Source organism: Cherax quadricarinatus, chromosome 81 (assembly GCF_038502225.1).
Source record: "Cherax quadricarinatus isolate ZL_2023a chromosome 81, ASM3850222v1, whole genome shotgun sequence".
Lineage (NCBI taxonomy): Eukaryota > Metazoa > Arthropoda > Malacostraca > Decapoda > Parastacidae > Cherax > Cherax quadricarinatus.
This window is the reverse complement of record NC_091372.1, coordinates 7,681,787-7,706,092: the sequence shown is the minus strand read 5'-3', so window position 1 is coordinate 7,706,092 and position 24,306 is coordinate 7,681,787. Positions and strand designations below refer to the sequence as shown.

At 43.9% G+C, this 24,306-nt stretch overlaps 1 protein-coding gene across 1 annotated transcript in view; it reads right to left on the bottom strand.

The window, feature by feature from the left end:
- LOC128699872 (mucin-2) overlaps positions 1 to 24,306 on the bottom strand; it is a 62,882-nt gene that overhangs the window by 27,622 nt on the left and 10,954 nt on the right. The window contains exon 2 of the mRNA XM_070102312.1: positions 17,943 to 18,370. Within this exon, the coding sequence (XP_069958413.1) occupies positions 17,943 to 18,370 (428 nt within the window). The remainder of the gene's footprint in view (positions 1 to 17,942; positions 18,371 to 24,306) is intronic.

The following is a 24,306-nucleotide window of genomic DNA, read 5'->3' as shown; positions in this document are numbered from 1 at the left end:
GACCCACTATGTGTCTCTCATGATGACTGATGACCCACTATGTGTCTCTCATGATGACTGATGACCCACCATGTGTCTCTCATGATGACTGATGACCCACCATGTGTCTCTCATGATGACTGATGACCCACTATGTGTCTCTCATGATGACTGATGACCCACTATGTGTCTCTCATGATGACTGATGACCCACTATGTGTCTCTCATGATGACTGATGACCCACTATGTGTCTCTCATGATGACTGATGACCCACCATGTGTCTCTCATGATGACTGATGACCCACCATGTGTCTCTCATGATGACTGATGACCCACCATGTGTCTCTCATGATGACTGATGACCCACCATGTGTCTCTCATGATGACTGATGACCCACCATGTGTCTCTGATGATGACTGATGACCCACCATGTGTCTCTGATGATGACTGATGACCCACCATGTGTCTCTGATGATGACTGATGACCCACCATGTGTCTCTGATGATGACTGATGACCCACCATGTGTCTCTCATGATGACTGATGACTGCTTGACAACCATACACAACACACCCCGTACACAGGAGACACACGTGCTTACTACAACGTTTTGTTCCAAGTCAGACCGAAACGTTGTCGTAAACTCACTTCTATGTACGGAATATTTGTGTATTGTTCCAGTCAGGGTATTGTGTCTTTTTCTTCTTTAGCCATACACAGGATCACACCATACACAGCATCACACCATACACAGCATCACACCATACACAGCATCACACCATACACAGCATCACACCATACACAGCATCACACCATACACAGGGTCACACCATACACAGCATCACACCATACACAGCATCACACCATACACAGGATCACACCATACACAGCATCACACCATACACAGGGTCACACCATACACAGCATCACACCATACACAGCATCACACCATACACAGGATCACACCATACACAGCATCACACCATACACAGGGTCACACCATACACAGGATCACACCATACACAGGGTCACACCATACACAGGATCACACCATACACAGGATCACACCATACACAGGGTCACACCATACACAGGGTCACACCATACACAGGGTCACACCATACACAGGATCACACCATACACAGCATCACACCATACACAGGATCACACCATACACAGGATCACACCATACACAGCATCACACCATACACAGCATCACACCATACACAGCATCACACCATACACAGGGTCACACCATACACAGCATCACACCATACACAGGGTCACACCATACACAGCATCACACCATACACAGCATCACACCATACACAGGATCACACCATACACAGCATCACACCATACACAGGGTCACACCATACACAGCATCACACCATACACAGCATCACACCATACACAGGATCACACCATACACAGCATCACACCATACACAGGGTCACACCATACACAGCATCACACCATACACAGCATCACACCATACACAGGATCACACCATACACAGCATCACACCATACACAGGGTCACACCATACACAGCATCACACCATACACAGGGTCACACCATACACAGCATCACACCATACACAGGGTCACACCATACACAGCATCACACAATACACAGGGTCACACCATACACAGCATCACACCATACACAGGGTCACACCATACACAGCATCACACCATACACAGGGTCACACCATACACAGCATCACACCATACACAGGGTCACACCATACACACCATCACACCATACACAGCATCACACCATACACAGCATCACACCATACACAGCATCACACCATACACAGCATCACACCATACACAGCATCACACCACACACAGCATCACACCATATACAGCATCACACCATACACAGGATCACACCATACACAGGATCACACCATACACAGCATCACACAATACACAGCATCACATCATACACAGCATCACACCATACACAGCATCACACCATACACAGCATCACACCATACACAGGATCACACCATACACAGGATCACACCATACACAGCATTACACCATACACAGCATCACACCATACACAGCATCACACCATACACAGCATCACACCATACACAGCATCACACCATACACAGGGTCACACCATACACCGCATCACACCATACACAGGATCACACCATACACAGCATCACACCATACACAGCATCACACCATACACCGCATCACACCATACACAGGGTCACACCATACACAGCATCACACCATACACAGCATCACACCATACACCGCATCACACCATACACAGGGTCACACCATACACAGCATCACACCATACACAGGGTCACACCATACACAGCATCACACCATACACAGGGTCACACCATACACAGCATCACACCATACACAGGATCACACCATACACAGCATCACACCATACACAGCATCACACCATACACAGCATCACACCATACACAGCATCACACCATACACAGCATCACACCATACACAGCATCACACCATACACAGCATCACACCATACACAGCATCACACCATACACAGCATCACACCATACACAGCATCACACCATACACAGCATCACACCATACACAGCATCACACCATACACATCACACCATACACAGCATCACACCATACACAGCATCACACCATACACAGCATCACACCATACACAGCATCACACCATACACAGCATCACACCATACACAGCATCACACCATACACAGCATCACACCATACACAGCATCACACCATACACAGCATCACACCATACACAGCATCACACCATACACAGCATCACACCATACACAGCATCACACCATACACAGCATCACACCATACACAGCATCACACCATACACAACATCACACCATACACAGCATCATACCATACACAGCATCACACCATACACAGCATCACACCATACACAGCATCACACCATACACAGCATCACACCATACACAGCATCACACCATACACAGCATCACACCATACACAGCATCACACCATACACAGCATCACACCATACACAGCATCACACCATACACAGCATCACACCATACACAGCATCACACCATACACAGCATCACACCATACACAGCATCACACCATACACAGCATCACACCATACACCACATCACACCATACACCGCATCACACCATACACCGCATCACACCATACACAGCATCACACCATACACCGCATCACACCATACACAGCATCACACCATACACAGCATCACACCATACACAGCATCACACCATACACAGCATCACACCATACACAGCATCACACCATACACAGCATCACACCATACACAGCATCACACCATACACAGCATCACACCATACACAGCATCACACCATACACAGCATCACACCATACACAGCATCACACCATACACAGCATCACACCATACACAGCATCACACCATACACAGCATCACACCATACACAGCATCACACCATACACAGCATCACACCATACACAGCATCACACCATACACAGCATCACACCATACACAGCATCACACCATACACAGCATCACACCATACACAGCATCACACCATACACAGCATCACACCATACACAGCATCACACCATACACAGCATCACACCATACACAGCATCACACCATACACAGCATCACACCATACACAGCATCACACCATACACAGCATCACACCATACACAGCATCACACCATACACAGCATCACACCAAACACACAGCATCACACCATACACACAGCATCACACCATACACAGCATCACACCATACACAGCATCACACCATACACAGCATCACACCATACACAGCATCACACCATACACAGCATCACACCATACACAGCATCACACCATACACAGCATCACACCATACACAGCATCACACCATACACAGCATCACACCATACAGCATCACACCATACACAGCATCACACCATACACAGCATCACACCATACACAGCATCACACCATACACAGCATCACACCATACACAGCATCACACCATACACAGCATCACACCATACACAGCATCACACCATACACAGCATCACACCATACACAGGATCACACCATACACAGCATCACACCATACACAGGATCACACCATACACAGGATCACACCATACACAGCATCACACCATACACAGGATCACACCATACACAGCATCACACCATACACAGGATCACACCATACACAGCATCACACCATACACAGCATCACACCATACACAGGATCACACCATACACAGCATCACACCATACACAGGATCACACCATACACAGCATCACACCATACACAGCATCACACCATACACAGCATCACACCATACACAGCATCACACCATACACAGCATCACACCATACACAGCATCACACCATACACAGGATCACACCATACACAGCATCACACCATACACAGCATCACACCATACACAGCATCACACCATACACAGCATCACACCATACACAGCATCACACCATACACAGCATCACACCATACACAGCATCACATCATACACAGCATCACACCATACACAGCATCACACCATACACAGCATCACACCACACACAGCATCACACCATATACGGCATCACACCATACACAGCATCACACCACACACAGCATCACACCATACACAGCATCACACCATACACAGCATCACACCATACACAGCATCACACCATACACAGCATCACACCATACACAGCATCACACCATACACAGCATCACACCATACACAGCATCACACCATACACAGCATCACACCATACACAGCATCACACCATACACAGCATCACACCATACACAGGATCACACCATACACAGCATCACACCATACACAGCATCACACCATACACAGCATCACACCATACACAGCATCACACCATACACAGCATCACACCATACACAGCATCACACCATACACAGGATCACACCATACACAGCATCACACCATACACAGGATCACACCATACACAGCATCACACCATACACAGCATCACACCATACACAGCATCACACCATACACAGCATCACACCATACACAACATCACACCATACACAGCATCATACCATACACAGCATCACACCATACACAGCATCACACCATACACATCACACCATACACAGCATCACACCATACACAGCATCACACCATACACAGCATCACACCATACACAGGATCACACCATACACAGCATCACACCATACACATCACACCATACACAGCATCACACCATACACAGGATCACACCATACACAGGATCACACCATACACAGCATCACACCATACACAGCATCACACCATACACAGGATCACACCATACACAGCATCACACCATACACATCACACCATACACAGCATCACACCATACACAGCATCACACCATACACAGGATCACACCATACACAGCATCACACCATACACAGCATCACACCATACACAGCATCACACCATACACAGCATCACACCATACACAGCATCACACCATACACAGCATCACACCATACACAGCATCACACCATACACAGCATCACACCATACACAGCATCACTCCATACACACAATCACACAATACACAGCATCACACCATACACAGCATCACACCATACACAGCATCACACCATACACAGCATCACACCATACACAGCATCACACCATACCATCACACCATACACAGCATCACACCATACACAGCATCACACCATACACAGCATCACACCATACACAGCATCACACCATACACACATCACACCATACACAGCATCACACCATACACCATCACACCATACACAGGATCACACCATACACAGCATCACACCATACACAGCATCACACCATACACAGCATCACACCATACACAGCATCACACCATACACAGCATCACACCATACACAGCATCACACCATACACAGCATCACACCATACACAGCATCACACCATACACAGCATCACACCATACACAGGATCACACCATACACAGGATCACACCATACACAGCATCACACCATACACAGCATCACACCATACACAGCATCACACCATACACAGCATCACACCATACACAGCATCACACCATACACATCACACCATACACAGCATCACACCATACACAGCATCACACCATACACAGCATCACACCATACACAGCATCACACCATACACAGCATCACACCATACACAGCATCACATCATACACAGCATCACACCATACACAGATCACACCATACACTGGATCACACCATACACATCACAACATACACAGCATCACACCATACACAGGATCACACCATACACAGCATCACACCATACACAGCATCACACCATACACAGCATCACACCATACACAGGATCACACCATACACAGCATCACACCATACACAGCATCACACCATACACAGCATCACACCATACACAGGATCACACCATACACAGGATCACACCATACACAGCATCACACCATACACATCACACCATACACAGCATCACACCATACACAGGATCACACCATACACAGGATCACACCATACACAGCATCACACCATACACAGGATCACACCATACACAGCATCACACCATACACAGCATCACACCATACACATCACACCATACACAGGATCACACCATACACAGCATCACACCATACACATCACACCATACACAGCATCACACCATACACAGCATCACACCATACACAGGATCACACCATACACAGCATCACACCATACACAGCATCACACCATACACAGGATCACACCATACACAGCATCACACCATACACAGCATCACACCATACACAGCATCACACCATACACAGCATCACACCACACACACGATCACACCATACACAGCATCACACCATACACAGCATCACACCATACACAGGATCACACCATACACAGGATCACACCATACACAGCATCACACCATACACAGCATCACACCATACACAGGATCACACCATACACAGCATCACACCATACACATCACACCATACACAGCATCACACCATACACAGCATCACACCATACACAGCATCACACCATACACAGCATCACACCATACACAGGATCACACCATACACAGCATCACACCATACACAGCATCACACCATACACAGCATCACACCATACACAGCATCACACCATACACAGCATCACACCATACACAGCATCACACCATACACAGCATCACACCATACACAGCATCACACCATACACCGCATCACACCATACACCACATCACACCATACACCGCATCACACCATACACAGCATCACACCATACACCGCATCACACCATACACAGCATCACACCATACACAGCATCACACCATACACAGCATCACACCATACACAGCATCACACCATACACAGGATCACACCATACACAGCATCACACCATACACAGCATCACACCATACACAGCATCACACCATACACAGCATCACACCATACACAGGATCACACCATACACAGGATCACACCATACACAGGATCACACCATACACAGCATCACACCATACACAGCATCACACCATACACAGCATCACACCATACACAGCATCACACCATACACAGGATCACACCATACACAGCATCACACCATACACAGCATCACATCATACACAGGATCACACCATACACAGCATCACACCATACACAGCATCACACCATACACAGCATCACACCATACACAGCATCACACCATACACAGCATCACACCATACACAGCATCACACCATACACAGCATCACACCATACACAGCATCACACCATACACAGCATCACACCATACACAGGATCACACCATACACAGCATCACACCATACACAGCATCACATAATACACAGTATCACACCATACACAGCATCACACCATACACAGCATCACACCACACACAGCATCACACCATATACGGCATCACACCATACACAGCATCACACCACACACAGCATCACACCATACACAGCATCACACCATACACAGCATCACACCATACACAGGATCACACCATACACAGCATCACACCATACACAGCATCACACCATACACAGCATCACACCACACACAGCATCACACCATACACAGCATCACACCACACACAGCATCACACCATACACAGCATCGCACCATACACAGCATCATCACACCATACACAGCATCATCACACCATACACAGCATCACACCATACACAGGATCACACCATACACAACATCACACCATACACAGCATCACACCATACACAGCATCACACCATACACAGCATCACACCATACACAGGATCACACCATACACAGCATCACACCATACACAGCATCACACCATACACAGCATCACACCATACACAGCATCACACCATACACAGGATGTCACCATACACAGCATCACACCATACACAGTATCACACCATACACAGCATCACACCACACACAGCATCACACCATATACAGCATCACACCATACACAGGATCATATCATACACAGGATCACACTATACACAGCATCACACCATACACAGCATCACACCATGCACAGCTTCACACCATACACAGCATCACACCATACACAGCATCACACAATACACAGCATCACACCACACACAGCATCACACCATATACAGCATCACACCATACACAGGATCATATCATACACAGGATCACACCATACACAGCATCACACCATACACAGCATCACACCATACACAGGATCACACCATACACAGCATCACGCCATACACAGCATCACACAATACACAGCATCACACCATACACAGGATCACACCATACACAGCATCACGCCATACACAGCATCACACAATACACAGCATCACAACATACACAGGATCACACCATACACAGGATCACACCATACACAGCATCACGCCATACACAGCATCACACAATACACAGCATCACACCATACACAGCATCACACCATACACAGCATCACACCATACGTGTCAGCGTGCCTCGTTGTGCTCAGGGTTTTCTCGTGTTTACACGGTCGCTCTTACGTGCTAGAACTTTAATTTGTGTCATCAATCCTATACGATACATCCCTCTAGCGCCTGGAACCAATCTTGGGCGGAAAACATTATATACTGAGTCAAAAAAGGAGAATTAGTGTGCATTACCTAGCAGAGTTTACTGCCAGAGGGGAATCATAGGCCTGTGTCCCGTGTGGAAAAAATAATAATAATTGAACTTTTCATGTAAGAGGAAAGAAAGTCTCCCTGATAACATTGAGTATACATAGTGTATAGTGTATACTACAGTGGCTCCCTAGTATATTGATGATAAAGGCTAAAGTGTCATTTGAAAACAGGTGAATTTGTAAATGAAGTGATAAGCCTATAGAGGAAGGTGCCAGAAGTCGCCAGAAACTTACCACAGGTCAGCTGTTTTTAATAATCTTCCTGGCCTGCTAGTGTACTCGCATATAATCTAGTGATACCAGTGAATAGCAGAATACAGTGTTGTAGTAGCAACTAACCAGTATTATAATGGTACTTAGTGGAGTGGAGTGACTTTCATTAGTTTCTTTTTCTTGAAATACGAGACGTTACTGTGAATTTCATATAACCTGTAGTTACCAGCGGTCGCAATATACACAACGAGAAGCAATTATTACTACAGAAAAAGCGTCCTTCCTCCAAAATTTGCACCAGTCAACTATAGTGATAATATAGCATTTATTGTGGTGGAGACGAAAAAAAACAAAAATAGAAAAGCCAGATACAGCGATTGATAAACAAAGAGGTCGACTGTACGTCATTGTAGGAGCTGCCAGATATCACCGGCTCTTCAACACGCAAGTTATACTTTTGTATCAGTCAAATCACATATTACTCGGGTAGATAATTTCCAGTAGATCCTTCATGTGTTAGCTCAAATCACCGACCAATATGTTTTAAATAAGTGACCCACTGATCAGAGCAGATCGACTGGTCCGGACCCTTGACTGGTCCGAACCCTTGACTGGTCCGAACCCGGGACTGGTTTCAAACAGTTTCGTTGGACAATAAAGCAGACTGTAAACGGATGGGGTTGTAGGCGCCCTTATAAACACAAACATTAAAAATCAGGAACGTGACGGTAAGCTGTCCAATATACAAAAAGAGTTAGAAACAGAAATACAAATAGCTAGAGCTTCATTTAAGGTTATTAATATAATATTCAAGAGGTTGCTAGTAGAATTGCAGTAAATCAACCATTCAAATCATTATGAAGCTGTGTGTAGTCTGTGGTCAGTCAAACAAACGGGCTTCCACATGGATAAATTGTCAATTTTGTGGAAATTGGTGTCACGCCCCTTGTGCAGATATCCCAGAACTAGCTACAAGCAGTATTAAAACAGAGAAGTGTTTCTGGGTATGCCCAAATGAGGAAAATCTGTGGACTAAAATCACAAGGGTACTAAAAGAGGACAACATCAAAGCTGCTTTCATAGAAAACCTGGAAGCTTTCTACAACAGATGGGAACATAAAAAGTCTGGGCTGAATGGTACTGCCCTTGATACTGGCCATGTAGTCACAAACTGTAAGGCTGGAGATGAAGTCCTGGTAGTCAGTAAATGTGGGGCTGATAGTGCTGTCCTGGGAGACAGTAATGGTGAAGCTGGAGGTGCTGTCCTGGGAGACAGAAATGGTGAAGCTGGAGATACTGTCCTGGGAGACAGTAATGGTGAAGCTGGAGGTGCTGTCCTGGGAGACAGAAATGGTGAAGCTGGAGATACTGTCCTGGGAGACAGTAATGGTGAAGCTGGAGATTTTGTCCAGGTAGTCGGGAATTATACGCAGGAAGGAATACATATAAATGACCTCATAGGGGACAGGAGCCATAGTAGGGAAACAAGTGTAGTCAAAGATAAGATAAAACCAATATTGCAAACTAGAAATACCGCAGGAAATAGCAAACAAGAGGACTCCAATAGCAATAGTGAGGATAAATTACCAAAAACAACTGGTGGGAGCTCCATTGTTGGTGCTAGGGAGGATAGAAGTAAGACAGGGAAACATGCACCAACAGGGAATACAGTCACAGAAACCCAAGGCAAGCAGAAACCAAGCCTGTGCACATACTATGCACTTGGTATCTGCTGGCATGGGAAATCTGGAAAAACAGATGGGACGTGCAACTATGACCACCCTAGAAAATGCCATGCCCATATGACAACAGGAAAATGCAAACTCCCTTCCTGTAAGCTTTTTCACCCTGAAATGTGTACCTCTTCAGTACAGGAAAGACTGTGCTATAACTTAAATTGCCAGGCATACCATCTAAAGGGGACAAAAAGATACAAAACATCCAGGCCATGGGAAAACCTGGGTAGCCACAGCCACTCAAGAGGGAGAGGTTTTTTAGTGCCAGGAAGGAAAAAAACTGGCAGGAAATGGCAGAAATCGTACACCAAATCCAGTCATTCCTGGAGTGGAACCACAGTCGATGGCCTCCACTCCAAACCAACAGATACAGATACTAATGCCGGAAAAAAAATCCCCCCCCAGTACCAACAATACCACCAGTCCGATAACATTCTTCTTTGCAAATATACAGGGTCTAAAGCCAGCAACAAACAACAAAATACCTTTCATCCGTGGACTGCTTGCAGAGGCAAAGGCAATGTTCGCGGCTTTCACTGAGACCCACATAAAGGATCACTTGGACAATGAAATATGGATCCCAGGTTACAACCTATACAGATGTGACAGAGTGAACAGGCAAAAGGGGGGGGTTGGCCTGTACATTGCAGAGTCACTTGTTTGCACAGAACTGCTTAATGCCTCAAATGACGTAGTGGAAGTTTTAGCAGTAAAGGTCGAGAACCAAAACCTAGTCATTGTGGTAGTCTACAAGCCTCCGGATGCAACATCCCAGCAATTCCAGGAACAGCTGTTAAAAATTGACCACTGTCTGGAAAATCTTCCAGCTCCCGCACCCAACATCTTGCTCCTGGGGGATTTCAACTTAAGGCACCTAAAATGGAGGAATATAGCAAATAATATTGATGCAGAAATAACACCAGGAGGCAGCTCTGATGAAAACTCACACTCACACGAGCTTTTAAATCTCTGCACAAAATTTAATTTAAACCAGCAAATAATAGAGCCTACTAGACTGGAGAATACACTAGACCTCATATTCACTAACAATGATGATCTGATAAGAAATGTCACCATATCAAAAACAATATACTCAGATCACAACATAATTGAGGTTCAGACATGTATGCGAGGAGCCCCAGACCGACAAAATGAGACTAGTCACGAGGGAGCATTCACCAAATTCAACTTCAATAACAAAAACATAAAGTGGGACCAAGTAAACCAAGTCCTAACCGATATAAGCTGGGAAGATATACTAAGCAACACAGACCCAAACTTATGCCTAGAACAGATTAACTCGGTGGCACTCGATGTATGCACAAGGCTTATTCCTCTAAGAAAAAGGAGGAGTAGATGTAAAATAGAAAGAGACAGGCGCTCCCTTTACACGCGACGGAAAAGAATAACAGAGCGGCTAAAAGAGGTCAATATATCTGAAATGCGCAGGGAGACACTGGTCAGAGAAATAGCAAGCATCGAACTTAAGCTTAAAGAATCCTTTAGGAGTCAGGAATCGCGGGAAGAACTAAAAGCTATAAATGAAATCGAAAGAAACCCAAAGTATTTCTTCTCCTATGCCAAATCAAAATCGAGAACAACGCCCAGTATTGGGCCCCTACTTAAACAAGATGGGTCCTACACAGATGACAGCAAGGAAATGAGTGAGCTACTCAAGTCCCAATATGACTCAGTTTTTAGCAAGCCGCTAACCAGACTGAGAGTCGAAGATCAAAATGAATTTTTTATGAGAGAGCCACAAAATTTGATTAACACAAGCCTATCCGATGTTATCCTGACGCCAAATGACTTCGAACAGGCGATAAATGACATGCCCATGCACTCTGCCCCAGGGCCAGACTCATGGAACTCTGTGTTCATCAAGAACTGCAAGAAGCCCCTATCACGAGCCTTTTCCATCCTATGGAGAGGGAGCATGGGCACGGGGGTCGTCCCTCAGTTACTAAAAACAACAGACATAGCCCCACTCCACAAAGGGGGCAGTAAAGCAACAGCAAAGAACTACAGACCAATAGCACTAACATCCCATATAAAAATCTTTGAAAGGGTCCTAAGAAGCAAGATCACCACCCATCTAGAAACCCATCAGTTACACAACCCAGGGCAACATGGGTTTAGAACAGGTCGCTCCTGTTTGTCTCAACTACTGGATCACTACGACAAGGTCCTAAATGCACTAGAAGACAAAAAGAATGCAGATGTAATATATAGAAACTTTGCAAAAGCCTTCGACAAGTGTGACCATGGCGTAATAGCGCACAAAATGCGCGCTAAAGGAATAACAGGAAAAGTCGGTCGATGGATCTATAATTTCCTCACTAACAGAACACAGAGAGTAGTCGTCAACAGAGTAAAGTCCGAGGCAGCAACGGTGAAAAGCTCTGTTCCACAAGGCACAGTACTAGCTCCCATCTTCTTCCTCATCCTCATATCCGACATAGACAAGGATGTCAGCCACAGCACCGTGTCTTCCTTTGCAGATGACACCCGAATCTGCATGACAGTGTCTTCCATTGCAGACACTGCAAGGCTCCAGGCGGACATCAACCAAATCTTTCAGTGGGCTGCAGAAAACAATATGAAGTTCAACGATGAGAAATTTCAAGTACTCAGATATGGTAAACATGAGGAAATTAAATCTTCATCAGAGTACAAAACAAATTCTGGCCACAAAATAGAGCGAAACACCAACGTCAAAGACCTGGGAGTGATTATGTCGGAGGATCTCACCTTCAAAGACCATAACATTGTATCAATCGCATCTGCTAGAAAAATGACAGGATGGATAATGAGAACCTTCAAAACTAGGGAGGCCAAGCCCATGATGACACTCTTCAGGTCACTTGTTCTATCTAGGCTGGAATATTGCTGCACTCTAACAGCACCTTTCAAGGCAGGTGAAATTGCCGACCTAGAAAATGTACAGAGAACTTTCACGGCGCGCATAACGGAGATAAAACACCTCAATTACTGGGAGCGCTTGAGGTTTCTAAACCTGTATTCCCTGGAACGCAGGAGGGAGAGATACATGATTATATACACCTGGAAAATCCTAGAGGGACTAGTACCGAACTTGCACACGAAAATCACTCACTACGAAAGCAAAAGACTTGGCAGACGATGCACCATCCCCCAATGAAAAGCAGGGGTGTCACTAGCACGTTAAGAGACCATACAATAAGTGTCAGGGGCCCGAGACTGTTCAACTGCCTCCCAGCACACATAAGGGGGATTACCAACAGACCCCTGGCAGTCTTCAAGCTGGCACTGGACAAGCACCTAAAGTCAGTTCCTGATCAGCCGGGCTGTGGCTCGTACGTTGGTTTGCGTGCAGCCAGCAGCAACAGCCTGGTTGATCAGGCGCTGATCCACCAGGAGGCCTGGTCACAGACCGGGCCGCGGGGGCATTGACCCCCGAAACTCTCTCCAGGTAAACTCCAGGTAATACACAGCATCACACCATACCCAGCATCACACCATACACAGCATCACACCATACACAGCATCACACCATACACCGCATCACACCATACACCGCATCACACCATACACAGCATCATACCATACACTGGATCAGACCATACAGAGGATCACACCATACACAGGATCACACCATACACAGCATCACACCATACACAGGATCACACCATACACAGCATCATCACACCATACACAGCATCACACCATACACAACATCACACCATACACAGCATCACACCATACACAGCATCACACCATACACAGCATCACACCATACACAGCATCACACCATACACAGCATCACACCATACACAGCATCACACCATATACAGCATCACACCATACACAGCATTACGCCATACACAATATCACACAATACACAGCATCACACCATACACAACATCACACCATACACAGCATCACACCATACACAAGATCACACCATACACAGCATCACACCATACACAGCATCACGCCATACACAGCATCACACCATACACAGCATCACACCACACACAGCATCACACCATATACAGCATCACACCATACACAGCATCACACCATACACAGCATCACACCATATACAGAATCACACCATACACAGCATCACACCACACACAGCATCACACCATATACAGCATCACACCATACACAGCCACACACCATACACAGCATCACACCATACACAGCATCACACCATATACAGCATCACACCATACACAGCCACACACCATACACAGCATCACACCATACACAGCATCACACACAGCATCACACCATCACACCATACACAGCATCACACCATACACAGCATCACACCATACACAGCATCACACCATACACAGCATCACATACCATACACAGCATCACACCATACACAGCATCACACCATACACAGATCACACCATACACAACATCACACCATACACAGCATCACACCATACACAGCATCACACCATACACAGCATCACACCATACACAGCATCACACCATACACAGCATCACACCATACACAGCATCACACCATACACAGCATCACACCATACACAGCATCACACCATACACAGCATCACACCATACACAGCATCACACCATACACAGCATCACACCATACACAGCATCACACCATACACAGCATCACACCATACACAGCATCACACCATACACAGCATCACACCATACACAGCATCACACCATACACAGCATCACACCATACACAGCATACACCGCATCACGCCATACACAGGATCACACCCTACACAGGATCACACCATACACAGCATCACACAATACACAGCATCACACCATACACAGCATCACACCACACAGCATCACACCATACACAGCATCACACCATACACAGCATCACACCATACACAGCATCACACCATACACAGCATCACACCATACACAGCATCACACCATACACAGCATCACACCATACACAGCATCACACCATACACAGGATCACACCATACAAACCATACACAGCATCACACCATACACAGCATCACACCACACACAGCATCACACCACACACAGCATCACACCATACACAGCATCACATCATACACAGCATCACACCATACACAGCATCACACCATACACAGCATCATACCATACACAGCATCACACCATACACAACATCACACCATACACAGCATCACACCATACACAGCATCACACCATACACAGCATCACACCATACACAGCATCACACCATACACAGGATCACACCATACACAGCATCACACCATACACAGCATCACACCATACACAGCATCACACCATACACAGCATCACACCATACACAGCATCACACCATACACAGCATCACACCATACACAGCATCACACCATACACAGCATCACACCATACACAGGATCACACCATACACAGCATCACACCATACACAGCATCACACCATACACAGCATCACACCATACACAGCATCACACCATACACAGCATCACACCATACACAGGATCACACCATACACAGCATCACACCATACACAGCATCACACCATACACAGCATCACATCATACACTCCAGCTGTTGTGGGAACATTTATGTACACTTCAGGACTTTTATTATAGGAAACGTATCGCCACGAGTGTCTTCTTTAGTTGTAATGAAGAGGTAACTAAGAAACGAGTTTATATATATTTGCAGGAGTCAGGTGGTAAGCCGCGAGGGTAGTAGGAGTAACAGTAGTAATAGTAGTAGTCGTAGTAATAGTAGTAGTCGTAGTAATAGTAGCAGTAGTATTAATAGTACAGTTGTGGTTGATGGTGACAGGTACTTCTTATATCCAACCCATCTCACTACAATTCTTCCACCACTACCAACACTACCACTACTACTAACCATACCAGGGGTGGGATAGAACCCGCGGTCAGAGAGTCTCAAAACTTCAGACCGTCGCGTTAGCCACTAGACCAGCTAGCCACAATAAGATTCATCCAACTAGGTATATTTCTACACCATAGGAAGGTTAGCACAGGCACCTCTGTGACCACAAATGCAAGATTTTACAGACGAATCTCCAGCTAGCGTGGCCGTGACGAACTCTAGCTCAAGTCCCCTCAAAGCCGTCAATATGACTCACGAAATCGTAATGACACGATTGCAAACAAACCATACCACTAATCGTGTCATTACGAAGTTGTGAGTCATGTTGACGGCTTTGAGGGGACTTGAGCTAGAGTTCGTCACGGCCACGCTAGCTGGAGATTCGTCTGTAAAATCTTGCATTTGTGGTCACAGAGGTGCCTGTGCTAACCTTCCTATGGTGTAGAAATATACCTAGTTGGACGAATCTTATTGTGGCTAGCTGGTCTAGTGGCTAACGCGACGGTCTGGAGTTTTGAGACTCTCTGACCGCGGGTTCTATCTCCGCCCGTGGTATGGTTTGACTACTACTACTACTACTACTACTACTACTACTACTACTACTACTACTACTACTACTACTACTACTACTACTACTACTACTACTGCTACTACTACTACTACTACTACTACTACTACTACTACTACTACTACTACTACTAATAATAATAATAATACTATTACTACTACTACTACTACTACTACTACTACTAATAATAATAATAATAATAATAATAATACTATTACTACTACTACTACTACTACTACTACTACTACTACTACTACTACTACTACTACTACTACTACTACTACTACTACTACTACTACTACTACCTTTTCCCACATCTCGTCGGTATCACCATACAATTTCTTCCTGGAACATACATTCCCAGCCCAATATATAATACATGACGTGTGTGTATATATATATACTCACTGACTGAACGGTCTGGACATAATTACTGAAGTTATCCTTATCAATCTTCTGAGAAAAACTGTCATCTTGACTTGCATTTTCCTCGTTCGTTGACAGAGCATCTCCGGCTTGTTTCAGATGTTTATAATCGCTCCGGTCCCAGTTATCAATACTCGCCAACAAAATATCCATCAGATTTTGTATCTGAGTAAGAGTATTACATAGATCTGTGCATATTTCATAGCTCGTATCAACACATATGTCATTAGGTACTGGTGTGAGGACAGCATCTCGTGTGAGGACAGGATCGTGGGAGACAACACCCCACCCAGAGGGATGCCTCACTCTTGTCTTGTTGTTTGCCGAGTTTACTAATCCTGAGAGTTTGTCTAGAATGTCGTTGATTTTTTTGAGTTCAGTTCGTGTGTCCTGGAACAATGCTTCTTCTTCTGTTGGCAAGAAAAAAAAAAAAATATATATATATATATATATATATATATATATATATATATATATATATATATATATATATATATATATATATATATATATATATATATATATATATATATTCTGTTATATCAACTTATACATTGGGATCTGGGGACCCCAGGTAAACTCCAGGTACCTTGTTATGCTGAGCATTTCCCGAAAATTAAGTTAATTCTGTCCCCAGGATGCGACCCACACCAGTCGGCTAACACCCAAGTACCTACTTACTGCTACGTGAACAGTGACAGCAGATGTAAGGTGAATAACACCTAAGTACCTACTTACTGTTAGGCGAACATGGACAGCAGGTCCTAATGTTTCCGCCCGTACCGGGAATCGAACCGCGGACCTCAGTGTGTGAGCTAAATGCGCTACCAACCTAACCACAGGACACCTTGTCTTGTGTGTTTTACTGGGTTATCATATGTTAAATCTACATAATATATTCCCCTCAAGGGAGGTTCCTTGGCGCTGGTGAGGGGCTCTTGATCTAGGGAACTGGAACTGTGCTCCAGTTCCCTGAATTAAGAATGAATACCTTCCATCCCCCCCACGTGCGCTTTATAATCCTATGGGTTTAGCGCTCCCCACTCTGGTGGCCTGGTGGCTAACGCTCTCGCTTCACACGGTGAGGGCCTGGGTTCGATTCCCAGCCAGAGTAGAAACATTGGGCGTGTTTCTTTCCATCTGTTGTCTATGTTCTCCATCAGTAAAATGGGTACCTGGGTGTTAGTGGACTGGTGTGGGTCGCATCCTGGGGACAAAATTAACCTAATTTTCGGGAAATGTTCAGCATAACAAGGGACTTGCTATATAGTAGTATGTCATTGATGTCAGCTATGGTCTGTATACCTTGTACATGTACTGGTAGTAAATATATTATTATTATTATTATTATTATTATTATTATTATTATTATATTATTATTATTACTATTAGTCAATATAGACTATAGTTGCTCGACTGAGTTTGGCAATAATTTATATTTCAGGGTACAATAATAAGTGAGTTCTGCAATAATTAATTTTATTTTGTGGAAACTATGAAAAAAAGGTACGTAAATTGCCCTTTTTTTTGGGGAAATATTAACCACTTAAATATTTTTATGAGGGAAAGGATGTATGCGGTAAAATTCGAGCCACATCCAATCAGCTGCCAGGATTCAGTCCTCGGCGTTCCAATAATGTAACAACAATGGCCGCCGCACAGTCGGTCACTTCTTAGCAATATCACTCAGGATTTTGACACCAGATGCGCCTATCATCGTAGATTTTTGTTCTAGTTTGTTAGGAAATTGGTATGAGTAGACCAGGCTAATTTGAGTGTGACTAGATCGCGTTTTGTTAGGTTGGGTTGGGTTAAGTGACTTCAAAAAGAACTAAGAGCACAGGCCCTGATAACATCCCGTCTAAGTTCCTAAAAGATGGTGCTTCTGAACTGTCACTCCCTATTGCTCACATAATAAATCTATCAATCACCACTAATACCGTACCGGAGGGGTTCAAGGAGGCCAGAGTTACTCCTATCTTCAAGAAAAATAGTAGGTTTGATGTAAGCAACTATAGGCCTGTTAGTATACTCAGTATAATATCCAAAATTCCAGAGGGCGGTGTACTCTCAAGTACCTTAATAACAACAACATTCTCCATAGCTATCAATCGGGCTTTTGAAGATCTTACTCAACCGACACCTCTCTAATTAATCTGATGGATTACTTGAGAACTGAAATGTCAAAGGGGAACCTCATAGGCATGGTAACCTTAGACCTGCAAAAGGCCTTCGATACTGTCAACCACAATATATTATGTAATAAACTTCAAGCTATCGGTATAGGTTCTGTAGACTGGTTTAAGTCCTACCTTAGCAACAGGAGACAAATAGTCAAAATCAACAAAACAGAATCAGAACCCCTGCCGATAACATGTGGAGTTCCCCAAGGTAGTATTCTGGGTCCCTTATTATTCTTATGTTATGTCAATGATATGCCTATCAGTGTCAAGTGCAAACTCCTACTGTATGCAGATGACAGTGCTCTGTTAGTGACAGGTAAAGACCCACAAGATATTGCTAATGTTTTAACACTGGAACTGGAGTCCTGCAGCAAATGGTTAGTAGACAACAAACTATCATTACACCTCGGGAAAACTGAAGCCATTCTCTTTGGAACGAAACATAAACTGAGAAGGGTAAATAATTTTAATGTTCAGTGTAATGGGGAGTCCATCACTTTGGTTTCATCAGTAAAATATCTGGGAATCCCCTTTGACCCATGCATGTCAGGAGAATTGATAGGGAACAGTGTAGTAAAGAAAGCGAATGCCAGGCTGAAGTTCCTGTATAGACAAGCACAGTGTCTACCTACTGAGGCTCGCAGGACCCTATGTCTAGCCCTTATACAATGCCATATGGATTACGCTTGCTCTTCTTGGTACTCTGCCTTGACAAAAAAACTGAAAGATAGACTGCAAATCACCCAGAACAAAATCGTAAGATTCATTCTGGGGCTGGGACCAAGAGAACATGTAGGCCAGGATGAATTACAGCAGTTGGATATGCTGAATGTTGAAGACAGAGTAAAACAACTGAAGCTAAATCATGTTTATAAAATTGCCCACAAACAGTGTCCAGAATATCTTGCTGTCAATTTTGTCAAGGTTGGGAACCAAAGCAATCATAGTACTAGGGGGAGAGAGCACAACTTTGTAGTACCCACTGTCATTGGCCAGGCGTCAAACACCTTTTATTGTACAGCAATAAAGGAATGGAACAGACTGCCCGCACATGTCAAAGTCAGTCATAACATGAACCAGTTTAAGAAGAGTGCCGAAAGGTGTCTGATGAATGTAGCTACAGAAAGGGAGGGGAATGATTTTTTATTTTTTAGCTAACACAAGTGTAATTTTACCTTATTCCTAGTAATGACCCTCGTGTAGTAGATAGTCTTAATGACCCTCGTATTGTAGATAGTCTTAATGACCCTCTTATTGTAAATAGTCTTAATGACCCTCGTATTGTAGAGTCTTAATGACCCTCGTATTGTAAATAGTCTTAATGACCCTCGTATTGTAGTCTTAATGACCCTCTTATTGTAAATAGTCTTAATGACCCTTGTGTAGTAGATAGTCTTAATGACCCTCGTATTGTAGATAGTCTTAATGACCCTCTTATTGTAAATAGTCTTAATGACCCTCGTGTAGTAGATAGTCTTAATGACCCTCTTATTGTAAATAGTCTTAATGACCCTCGTGTAGTAGATAGTCTTAATGACCCTCTTATTGTAAATAGTCTTAATGACCCTCGTATTGTAGATAGTCTTAATGACCCTCGTATTGTAAATAGTCTTAATGACCCTCGTATAGTAGATAGTCTTAATGACCCTCGTATTGTAGATAGTCTTAATGACCCTCGTATTGTAGATAGTCTTAATGACCTTGGTGTAGTAGATAGTCTTAATGACCCTCGTATTGTAGATAGTCTTAATGACCCTTGTGTAGTAGATAGTCTTAACGACCCTCGTGTAGTAGTCTTAATGACCCTCGTGTAGTAGATAGTCTTAATGACCCTCGTGTTGTAGATAGTCTTAATGACCTTGGTGTAGTAGATAGTCTTAATGACCCTCGTGTAGTAGATAGTCTTAATGACCCTCGTGTAGTAGATAGTCATAATGACCCTCGTGTAGTAGATAGTCTTAATGACCCTCGTGTAGTAGATAGTCTTAACGACCCTCGTGTAGTAGATATTGTTAATGACCCTCGTGTAGTAGATAGTCTTAATGACCCTCGTATTGTAGTCTTAATGACCCTCGTGTAGTAGATAGTATTAATGACCTTCGTGTAGTAGATAGTCTTAATGACCCTCGTGTAGTAGATAGTCTTAATGACCCTCATGTAGTAGATAGTCTTAATGACCCTCGTGTAGTAGATAGTATTAATGACCCTCGTGTAGTAGATAGTCTTAATGACCCTCGTGTAGTAGATAGTCTTAATGACCCTCGTATTGTAGTCTTAGTGACCCTCGTGTAGTAGATAGTATTAATGACCCTCGTGTAGTAGATAGTCTTAATGACCCTCATGTAGTAGATAGTATTAATGACCCTCGTGTAGTAGATAGTCTTAATGACCCTCGTGTAGTAGATAGTCTTAATGACCCTCGTGTAGTAGATAGTCTTAATGACCCTCGTGTAGTAGATAGTATTAATGACCCTCGTGTAGTAGATAGTCTTAATGACCCTCGTGTAGTAGATAGTCTTAATGACCCTCGTGTAGTAGATAGTATTAAAGACCCTCGTGTAGTAGATAGTCTTAATGACCCTCGTGTAGTAGATAGTATTAATGACCCTCATGTAGTAGATAGTCTTAATGACCCTCGTGTAGTAGATAGTCTTAATGACCCTCGTGTAGTAGATAGTATTAATGACCCTCGTGTAGTAGATAGTCTTAATGACCCTCGTGTAGTAGATAGTCTTAATGACCCTCGTGTAGTAGATAGTATTAATGACCCTCGTGTAGTAGATAGTCTTAATGACCCTCGTATAGTAGATAGTCTTAATGACCCTCGTGTAGTAGATAGTCTTAATGACCCTCGTGTAGTAGATAGTATTAATGACCCTCGTGTAGTAGATAGTCTTAATGACCCTCGTGTAGTAGATAGTAGTAATGACCCTCGTGTAGTAGATAGTATTAATGACCCTCGTGTAGTAGATAGTCTTAATGACCCTCGTGTAGTAGATAGTCTTAATGACCCTCGTGTAGTAGATAGTCTTAATGACCCTCGTGTAGTAGATATTGTTAATGACCCTCGTGTAGTAGATTGTCTTAATGACCCTCGTATTGTAGTCTTAATGACCCTCGTGTAGTAGATAGTATTAATGACCCTCGTGTAGTAGATAGTCTTAATGACCCTCGTGTAGTAGATAGTCTTAATGACCCTCGTGTAGTAGATAGTCTTAATGACCCTCGTGTAGTAGATATTGTTAATGACCCTCGTGTAGTAGATTGTGTTAATGACCCTCGTATTGTAGTCTTAATGACCCTCGTGTAGTAGATCGTATTAATGACCCTCGTGTAGTAGATAGTCTTAATGACCCTCGTATAGTAGAGAGTCTTAATGACCCTCGTGTAGTAGATAGTCTTAATGACCCTCGTGTAGTAGATAGTCTTAATGACCCTCGTGTAGTAGATAGTCTTAATGACCCTCGTGTAGTAGATAGTCTTAATGACCCTCGTGTAGTAGATAGTCTTAATGACCCTCGTATAGTAGATAGTCTTAATGACCCTCGTATAGTAGATAGTCTTAATGACCCTCGTGTAGTAGATAGTCTTAATGACCCTCGTGTAGTAGATAGTCTTAATGACCCTCGTGTAGTAGATAGTCTTAATGACCCTCGTGTAGTAGATAGTCTTAATGACCCTCGTGTAGTAGATAGTCTTAATGACCCTCGTGTAGTAGATAGTCTTAATGACCCTCGTATAGTAGATAGTCTTAATGACCCTCGTGTAGTAGATAGTCTTAATGACCCTCGTGTAGTAGATAGTATTAATGACCCTCGTGGAGTAGATAGTCTTAATGACCCTCGTATTGTAGTCTTAATGACCCTCGTGTAGTAGATAGTCTTAATGACCCTCGTGTAGTAGATAGTCTTAATGACCCTCGTGTAGTAGATAGTCTTAATGACCCTCGTGTAGTAGATAGTCTTAATGACCCTCGTGTAGTAGATAGTCTTAATGACCCTCGTGTAGTAGATAGTCTTAATGACCCTCGTGTAGTAGATAGTCTTAATGACCCTCGTGTAGTAGATAGTCTTAATGACCCTCGTGTAGTAGATAGTCTTAATGACCCTCGTGTAGTAGATAGTCTTAATGACCCTCGTATAGTAGATAGTCTTAATGACCCT